General features: G+C 37.7%; 1 protein-coding gene across 1 annotated transcript; it reads right to left on the bottom strand.

Moving 5' to 3' along the window:
- Positions 1-214: 214 nt before the first annotated feature.
- On the bottom strand, positions 215-9376 carry LOC138003451 (uncharacterized). The gene is made up of 6 exons (XM_068849534.1): positions 9222-9376; positions 5623-5831; positions 4486-4522; positions 3909-4011; positions 2887-3039; positions 215-2200 (listed from the first exon to the last, which is right to left on the bottom strand). Exons 1-6 carry the CDS (start codon positions 9241-9243, stop codon positions 1888-1890), a joined length of 837 nt encoding a protein of 278 aa, XP_068705635.1. The 5' UTR covers positions 9244-9376; the 3' UTR covers positions 215-1887.
- Positions 9377-10355: the final 979 nt, after the last annotated feature.

Raw genomic sequence — 10355 nt, 5'->3', positions numbered from 1 at the left:
CCCTATTAAGTTACTTCTGATTTAGTTTAGATTTCTTCGGTCCTTAATTAAAAACATGGACCTCCGTCGTTAAATCTCTCTTAGTCACACGAAGCAAGTTCGGCATGTAATGAAGTAGTATGCACGCGGACTGCGCGCCTCCCTTGTGGGATAAAACCCCAGGGATAAAACTAAAAACTTGGACTGGGGTAAGACAAAAAATATCCACAAGGAGCTTGATTTCCTTTGCAGGTTTTTAATCAAGGACACCTTTATCAAGGTGCCGGCATTTCACACGGAAGAATCCAACGCAATGTCGGACAAAAACAAGATCTAACGTAGATTCAGAAATGCAATTAAAACGTAACACACATTTCACAATTGGTAACTGAAAATAGTTCCTTTTGCTGTATTCACTACATCTAGCTGATTGCTTTATGTTAGTTTTGATAAAAACTAAAACGACACGTGCTAGCTAAAGAACAGTGGCCATTTCGCCTGATTCCATTTCTACGACGACTAAACAGAATAACCGGCTCATGACCAAAATCCATGCAGCCGATAAAAAAGTTCTAAATTCTGCCGCCAAACACATTAAATTCTTTACGTTTCCATGACAAATGGACTGTCTCACTTGCAAAAGAAATGCGTTAAACTTCGTCTAAAATTGTCGACTGGACGACTAAAACCGGAGATTTGACATTAATTTGAGTTAACTTCATTATTTCACGCGATTCGTGTAACAAGGTGTTCCTTTAAAAGTGCTTAACACTGAAATTTTTACAAGTCCGCTATACAATCAATCGATTAAATACCCACCTTAAGTTACAACTATTCCACTAACTTTACAACCATAACAGCAAAGAATCTAACGACAATTTCTGTAAGCTCTGATACAACAATTACAAAATTTTGGTACAGGGAGAAAAGAGCCCTCCAAATGGAGGGCAAGTTTATGCACGAACATTGTGAAAACCAAGTAAGGCTTTGAGCAAAAGGGCTAGAGTTCACCAGCGACGAAAGTTCAAACGGGGCTCAGTTGCGTTGCATCATTAGTACTTTGTGTGCGGACAAAATACAAGTTTAAGTGAAAAGTCCGCGTAATTCGTCGTTTTCCTTAGTAAAATTCTTCCTGCTCACTTCCCGCTCAAAGCAATTTTTTCCTCCTCTCTCACTCTGGGAAATAACCAAGCTCTACATCAGATTCACTACAACTTTCACGAAAGATGCTTAATTTACAAGCCTAATAAATAAATTATGCATTACTGATGGTCCATTCCTGCAAATGTTCTTACAACAATAGTCGCTAAATAAAGATTAATGAGGTATTCACCTTCCATCAAATAACAACAACTTGAACAATTATTAATATGCCTCAAAAATGACTGTTACTCGATCAAATTTTCCATCACGTCAAGGGTTCCAATTCAGTAACATTTTTATCAGAAGTGTGCTTAAGTTAAAAAAAACCAGGTGTGTGGGATAAATGGTAGGGTCTTCATGCCCGGTGTAACAGTGGCCCTACGGAAAAAAATTTGACCGGGTGGATTTCTTGAATTTTGAGGCCAAATTTGGCATGGTGCCACACCCAAAAATATGACTAGTTTTTTTCTCACTTACACTGTTGCTTCAAAATGAAATCAAACATCAGGCCATCACAAAAATTAATAAGTAGTTGTATTTCCCACCTGGCTCTTATTAAAACCTCTTAAAGTCAAAGGACTGGATCAAAATTCCCAAGAGTCGAGATTCAAAAAATAATTTAGATACTGTGACATCTTTCAAACTTTTCACCCAAGTCTCTGAAATTTAAGATTCAACCATCGGCTTTGCCTATGATTGGAACTAAACTGTACAGACTTCAAATCCACTGTAATCCTTATTACCGCCCACAAATTACAGTAATACTTAATCCATCACATTGTCGATACTTCCAGCCATTGACGAATTCTTTGCTGTCTTTGGTGTAGTGTAGGGGCTCATCTTAATGTCACTTTTGCTATCACTCAAGCTGAAACTCCTGTCGGCATCATCTTTGTGTTTTATGTAGAACTTTTTCAGCAACTGCATTCTTTTCACAGGGCTCCCAGCAATGTAACTGTTCTTCATGAATTGTGGAGCTGAACCTTTTAATTTCATCTGTGTGATGATTGTGACCTTTGATGACTCCGAGCCATCTTCCACTGGTCGGATTACAGTGCCGGACAAGATGGTCTCGGCTCTGAAAAAAAAAAAGGAAGAGGGACAGGCTCACTTTTTTTCAGGCCACATGACAGGGTTTTTGATATTTTTTTCAAAATACCGGATTTGATAATAATGAATTTACCAGACAGGGTTGTTTTCCATTGTGAGGCTGATTGCAAGTGCCTTGGGAGCGAATCCTCAAAAGGAGGCCTGGGTGTGCTACAGTATCAACTACTACACACATGTTTAAGCACATGGCTCTGATTGAGAAATTCAGTTTTACATGATTCTTGAATTGAAGAAAAAAGAGAACTAAACCCATCTCGTAACTGAAATGTCAACGATTATTGTTTAGTAAGCCAATAAGGCAATGTGACTCCTTGCCAGTTTAGTTTATTGCATGGATTGTCTTGTGTTTTTCATCCCATGGCTTCCTGAGATACCCAAGGAAAAGGAAAAAACCCAACTGTGTGTTCTAAGAAAAATGTAGCCAACATTGGTCGTCAATGTTGCAGATTTTAGCCTAGATTTTACTTTGACAATCACTCAAAAAATTTCATAACCACACTACATAGATATGCTTACAATGTATGTACATTGTGTGCATCTGCAAGAGAAACAAAAACCTTATTCCAAAGACACCAAAAGATGCTTTTTTACCAAGCCCTTCAGACAGTAGAAAACTATTAACATTTAACACTTCTCTTACAATAGTATCTTTACCTAACAATGTTGGATTTATTGTGGGCTTGTTGGATCAATGGGTGCTCTGTGCTGCGAAGTGCCAAAATGTAGCAGTGTTGATCGGAATCATAGCGCTCCAGAGAGGCCAATACAACGTCCCTGTTTGTGCAAAACAGTGGCATCTTCAGACAGCTAAGGGGAAAAAAGACATGATTATAATCACTACAAATAAGAAGCAAGAAACGATAATCACAGTGACTATACAATAAGAAATCGGGACATTAAGGACGGTGCCTACTAATTCAAAGGTATTTTTGCCCCGGTTTATGATTATGCAGAAAATGTAGATTTTAACGAGTGTTATTGAAATCCAAAAAGAAAATTGGGGGTAACCACACATTTTTCAAAGATATTTGACGAATAACATTTGTAAAAAGCTTTACAATACAAGGCAATGTATGGCGTTCTTTCTCAAATTGCAGCTTAATTATCTAAAACAAATGCATGGTTACCCTCAAATTTCTCTTTGGATACCAAGAGTACTTACTAAGATCTACTACATATTTCCAGATAGTTTTAAACCGCACAAAAATATCCCTGTATTAATAAGCACCACCCATAGGAAATCCGAGTATCTCGAGATGTGCAGAACGTATGCGTAATAACAATAATAGGCGCCATCCTTAACAGAAATAAATGGGTCAACTACCAGCACATTAATCCCTCAATTTATACACATTATTTTATGTTGATAGCCCAACTTCTTGTTGCTTATTCTGCTTAAAAATGGGTCTTCATGTAAAAAAGCATTCAAATGAAAATGAGTTGCATATTGCTATGCATGTCAAACTCATTTCCAAATTTTGATCGCCTCACACCAAGACTCTTAGTGAAAGGGCAAACAGCAACTCAGAAATGGACTATTTTAATAACATACAGAAATTAATAAATAATAAAAGGCAAGCTGAAGCAACATGTATGGTCAAACTTGGACTAATAAATTCAATACAATTTACCTACATGTATGTCAAAAGCACAATACATAAATCATCCAATCTTACTTGTACACAACTTTAAAGTTTCCTATTCTGTCCAGCACATCAACAACAGCTGCAGTTTTGTCCCATTCCTGACGCAGCTTCCAGTCTGTCATCAACTTCACAGCTTAAATGACAAACAAAAAATAACTTAAAGCTTAAGATTTAACAACTGCATCACTAAATGGAGGTTGAGTTCCTGGGACACGTACGACATGTCTAGGGGCTTCCAATGGAGGCAAGCCAGCCCTCGACTGAGTAATTGCTCCCATGGCCAGCAATCCCACAACCCAGCCATGAGTCCCCAACCCCCACGCCAAGCATCAAGGTACCTGTCACAATGATGAACAGTGCCAGCAGGGAGGGGGGAAGCACTGCACAAAGAAGCTGGTAAATGTCCGATGGGTGCCATATTGTGCTTAAGCAAACAAATGAGCATGCGCCTGTGCCAAATACCACTGACCACTATTTGATGATCGACCAGCCCAGGTCTACCACTACCGCTCTACATTTAAGTGCATTTAATCGTTAGCAATAATGTTAAATTATTCCAGCCACAATCATAAATATTATTATTTTCACACATAAAAATACCACATACCTTTCTTGAATGGAACCCCTTCGAGTTGAAGCACCGCCTGAAATAAAATACCGAAACTAAGATGCTGTAACTACATGCTGGGCTGAATGTAAAAATTACTTCCTAAATTTCTTTTGAATGTAAAAATTACTTCCTAAATTTCTTTAATGGGGACATGTGAGTGACTGATTAACCCACTGACTCCGAGTATCAAGTATTTATGAGTCAATGAATCAATGAGTTATGAGTCATGAGTCAATAACTCAATGAGTTAGTGCAGTTACCCTAACCCATAAAATGAAAGCTAAAATTTTCAGAGAGTTCTTAGGCCTAATCACTGAAACGAGGGCTTAGGCTTAATTAATAAATTATTGCTACATTGACTGTGAGTCTCATCGACTCATTGACCATTTGACTCATAAATCAAGGGACCTCATTGACTCCTGCGGGTTCCCTATTGATGAATAAAATCGTCTGGCATTAGAACAGAGTGAAAGGGTTAAAGGGTTAAATGGGGAAAGGGTTAAATACAAATGTAAAATACTTTAAACCATTACACTGTACATGCAGTATCCCAATTCTTCATACATCAAAAAGCCCTCTTTTGTCCTGACAAGAAATACAGTGTACATGTAAAATAAGGAGTAGACCTAACTACATGTAGTTGTACTGTAAACACTGGGAACTCCTCATTTTAAACTCTATCACCCTGAAGGCTGCTAGTGCTAAACCAGAACATGACAATCTTAGAAAGTATTCCTAACAAGATTTGACACATGCTTTTGGCAAGCCCTGAAAGGCAGCAATACAATGAAAACACTGAATATTGTCTGTCTGAGTTCCTAAGGAAAACAGATCATCTACATGTACGTGTAAAGAGTGAATTAATTAATGTCATGACAATAATTATTATTGGACTATGAAGCAACTGACAAAGAGAGATATGGCTTGATCTCCTTGCACTTCATGCAAGCCCACAAAATACATGTAGTACAATTTCAGACTGAGTGTAACTTATCAGAACTATTGTTTTAAAGTGACCTCTTTATTCCAATAAGGTTATACATGTATAGGGGCTCTTGCACGCCGTTCTAGCTATTCTCATAATCTTGTCATTGTCCAACACATTCAGAACAGAAATTAGCAATTAAAGTTTACCTTGGTGATTGGAGGGTATCCTTCCTCCATTGACTCTCTTCTCCAGACCTCAGCATCTTTTGTCTTTTTGATACGCGACCAAGAGCTTTCCATGCTTTCACTCTCTATGGATAGCAACCTTTCTATGTCACTCTCATGTATTGGGTTGGATGGTACATAAGGTTGAGGTTCATGCAAGATTTTTCCTTGGAAGGTAGAATCGGTAACATCTACAACAAAGAAATTGCTTTCTGTGAGAGACCAGCTAAGTGTGGCAGCAGTGATTACTGCGCAGCCTTTCAATAACACACAAACTCGGCCAACATCACACATACAAAAGGCATTTTAACTTGTTTTTTACTGCCCTGCCCTTGATGGATAATTGAAAATGGGAAAATCACTTAACGATGTACCAAGTTATTGGTGGGATAACAGTTTTAGACAGAAATGAATAATAATAATAATAATAATAATGCTGGGAAAAGCGTGAAAGGGTAACACATTGTCAGCAAAAAGCACAAAGGGAGTACAAACGACGACATGATAATGCTGCCCGATATTTGCATTGGAAAATGTGCGAAAACAAGGGTTTTGCCAAAGCTGAAAAAAGGTAACAATCAAACATCTGAAGGGGTACTAGAATCAGAGTCACATATTAAGGTTCTCTGGGATTTTAATGTTCAATGCAACCAGACGATCAATGCAAGAAGGCCTGACATTGTCACTCTAAACAAGGCCAAAAAGAGGCAACAGTCAACGGATGTTGCTACATGTAATTACCGGGAGATGCGTGGGTGGTAGAAAAGATGGTTAAAAAATTGGAGAAATATCAGCTTCTTAAAGATGAAATCATTAAAATGTGGGAGGTACAGAAAGTTGTCATTGTACCGGTGGTAATTGGAGTGCCAGGTGTAGTGAGCAAGAACTTCAAGAAGTTTGTTAAAAAGCTTGAAATTGATGCTTGTGTGGAAATAACGCAGAAGACAGCACTACTTGGAACTGTAAGGTTTAATTGAGGAAAGTTTTGTTTTTGTGCATGTAAGAATCTGGACAGGGGAGTTGGGGAACTTTGTAAACTTGTTGTTGATTGCTCCATAACTTTTTGACCAGACCATTTAACATCTTTGAGTCTGAGGCTGTTATAACATGAATATAATAATAATGACAATCAAATCAAGTCCTGGGCAGAGAAAATTGGGATCAAAAGCAAATTGGTGATCATCATGCAGAGAGCACATATCTTAAGAACAGGAAAGATAATCAGAAAATTCTTATTATGAGCAGCAACTTGACATTCCAGCATTATCCACCAACTACTGTGTACATCAAATGGCATGATACAGTAAATAAAACATAATAATAATTCAAATTCACAATATAATGATAATAACAACAATAATGACAACTGCTCGATTCACTCTGTTGCAGTCCTTTCAAACTGAATTAACAATGATATGCAAATATGTGCACCTTCTCTCAAAGGTTAACTGGTCTTACAATGTGTTCAAGGTGTCTTCCAACACAACCTTTGGACAGGCACGTGTTCAAAGAGGTAAATTGGGCAAGGGAAGCTTGAGCGTTTAATTCTTGATATTGCATCTGTTCCAAACGACTGAACTTAATATTCAAATGAACTCCACCCATGCAAAACCTCGTTTTATATTTTTTCACAGGTTAATATTGGTCTTTCAATTTCAAGAATAACAAAGGACATAAATAACAGTAAATAGAAAAATGATCAAAAGGCAAGGTGTAAATGGGACCTTCATTGTTAATACATGTAAGTCCAAAACGGAATCTCCCCAAATGATAAAGCTTATATATTTGCAAGTTAATTAATTTAAAACATCTCACACTTCCATTTGACCTGCTCCCAGCCAAGTGGCTTCACAGCAGAGTTGGTTGAGTATTGTACCCGCATTGCAGAGATCATGGGTTTGAATTCCATTGAGGTAGTCTTAATTTTTCAGGTTTCTCCAACAGCCAATTATTTTTATTGCTTAAATTAAAGCTATATCCAGCTAACGCATGATGATCACTTCTCAATTTTGATATCCATTTCTGTGTGTGTTTGTCCCTCATGTTTATAATTTTCTCTCAAATTTTGATAATGTAAAGAAGTAATAAAACTGAGACATGCAGAATTGTCATCCTTCATCTTTCTTTTATCAAAGATACAGTATCAGTCAGAAAAATAATTTATGTCTTATATAACTTCAACTCAAATATGTAAAGTTTGCAAAGAGCAATAATGAATGATTAGAAATTGTAAGAATGTGGGAGTGGACGGAAAAAGAATTCAATACATTTCCAAAGCTCACTTGTGGTGTTAGAAGTTAAACAATTACTGAATTTTGTTTATTTCTAATATAAATTTCCACACAGTTCCTGCATTGACCATCATTAAGATGGGCATCAATTTTCAACATTTTTTAAACTATTGTTTGAGCCTGCAGGATACTGCAGAAAAAGTTGTTTGTTGCTCACGACACAAGTTGCAACATTAAACCAAATAAACATGAAAAATGACGGGACCCTTGACCGTCTGTTTTAAAGGAAATGAAACAATAAGGCAATTGATTTTTGCCCTTCTCAAACCACTAAGTAAAAAAACTGAATCATGCTCGACTTTTACCTCAGTTCAACAATAGGGGAAGTCGTTCCAGCTGAATGTTGTTTTTAGCGTTGGCGGTCGAAAGATCTGCTCCAATATTACTTAGGTTGAACGAGACCCAAAAAACAACACTTGATTCGAGTGCACGCGCTCAAGTCTACGTCAATGCGCAATATTTCCCCCTTTATAATATCATTTATGGTAGGTTCGTTAGGAATGACTTTCGTCAAGGCTTTTTCACGTACTTTAAGAGAGTCTAATGTTAAGACGGAACGTTTTACGGACTTGAGGGTATTGTTAAGGAAGTGGATCGCGTGCGCTCTGAATTTCAAGTGAACATCGCTTCGCGATGAAGCGGTCATTGCCGTCACATATTAACGCTAAAATATCATGTGTATGTATGACAGACGTGACTTTTATAAGGGCTTCATAACAAAGAATGTGTATGAATTTGGTTACGAAATTAAAGAGATACAAGTATTAATCGAAGAATGCAAATAAAGCTTCTCGGAGCGTCAATCGATCGAAGGAACGATCAAGTTGACATTTTGCGCTTCTTCTATAAATCAACCGCTCGGTGCTGCAACTCTGGTTTAACATTAAAGTTATAAAATGGGACTACTGCTACGTAAACATTCATCTCAAGAACTGTAAACACATCTACGGCGGTCGCCATATTGATCTATATCTGACGAAATTCGGGAAAGTAATAAAAGAAAATGACATATTTAACCAACAAAATTTCGCCAAACATTGATTCACGTCGTTATCTCCTTGATCGGAATATTTCAAATATATTTATTAAGCGGTTCTTTTCTAATTTGTACCCGAATTCGTAAACAAATCCGTTGGAAATTATTGGAAACCTGAGAGACGCCATTTCTACGCGTACCATCTGGACAAACAAGTAAGATAAAGTGCATTAATACTCTATGTTTGTGAAAATTGGAAGCTCAAAACTACTCTAAATCATTATAAACGGCTACAGTGTGGGAGAAACACATACCTAAGTCGCTTTCGGCCATCATTACTGCTTGCAATATCCTTTCTGTCAGCTCAACACGAGAAACTTCTGCATGAGCAACGCAGGTATATAAACACTATGCACGAGGAATGGCGATGATGACGTCATAAATATTTATAGCTATTGAAATGTTAGGAAGTTACCCAGTATATCGAGTCTCATTTATATTTTAAACTCTCTTGCGTTATTTTTAGCTCTACAAATATTTCTTACTTTCCACTTAATAATCGCAGTTTTTTTGCAAAACATTGAAAATCACAGACGGGCGAAACAACTTCAAAGTAGGAACTTCTGGAAGTTTCGAATATGGAACATCCGGGCATGATTTATACAGACCTTCGCGACGAAGCGCAACTTTTTTCGCCTTTTTGCCTCCAACAGTATGGAGTTTAAGAAACGACGACGGCTACGGCTACGGCAACGACAACGACAAAAAGCAGTTATATTATTGATTAAAAGAACCAAAATGATCATGCTGCAGTCACTCTTTACTTCAAACCGTCAGTAACCAATCCGTACACTTCGATCACATAATGCAAACAAGATGGAATAGTTCTTAGAATAGCTAAAACTTCAATTTCGTCGCCGTAGCCGTCGTGACAAAAAATTAAAGGGACTTATTTGATTTTGGATCATTTCCCTCAAAAGATCCGAGAGAGGCAAATTTGCATTCTTTCATGACAAGCAGCGGCCGGCTGGTATTTTATTTTATTATTCATTCAAAATATTTCCCCGTTTCTGATTGGTTAAGACCACACGCATAATTCACCATAACCAGCTGCTGTTGACCAAATTTGGAAAGAATTTTTTCGTATTGAACCGCTGACGTCAAAAGTGCAGCCCGCTGCAGATTATTGAACCAATGACGTCAAAATGACGTCAAAAGTGCGGTCCGCTGCAGATTAACCTGCGATCAGGCCCATTTTTAGCTTCGCCCATATTATATTGGGCCTGACCATAAGTCTCTCAAGAATTCCGGACGGAATCTGATTGGCTGTTGAAACGCCGGAAGTGAAAATGCCATCGTCATTGCGCGGAGCTTTCGCGAAGTCCTCGAGACTAATCCGCCATAAGTGTACGAAAAAATTTGCTGCCTTTTGTTCTTACAATGACGTG

Source organism: Montipora foliosa, chromosome 1 (assembly GCF_036669935.1).
Source record: "Montipora foliosa isolate CH-2021 chromosome 1, ASM3666993v2, whole genome shotgun sequence".
Lineage (NCBI taxonomy): Eukaryota > Metazoa > Cnidaria > Anthozoa > Scleractinia > Acroporidae > Montipora > Montipora foliosa.
Note: the sequence above shows the minus strand (reverse complement) of the source record. Positions and strands in the feature narration are given on the sequence as shown.

Bases quoted from the DNA above. Each gene is read 5' to 3' on its own strand.
- LOC138003451 (XM_068849534.1), bottom strand. From the start codon at position 9,243: ATGATGGCCGAAAGCGACTTAG. The intron at 4,012-4,485 runs GTATGTGGTATT...TTGTCATTTAAG, and splicing joins AGGGGTTCCATTCAAGAAAG to CTGTGAAGTTGATGACAGAC. The intron at 3,040-3,908 runs GTAAGATTGGAT...TTTTCCCCTTAG, and splicing joins AACTTTAAAGTTGTGTACAA to CTGTCTGAAGATGCCACTGT.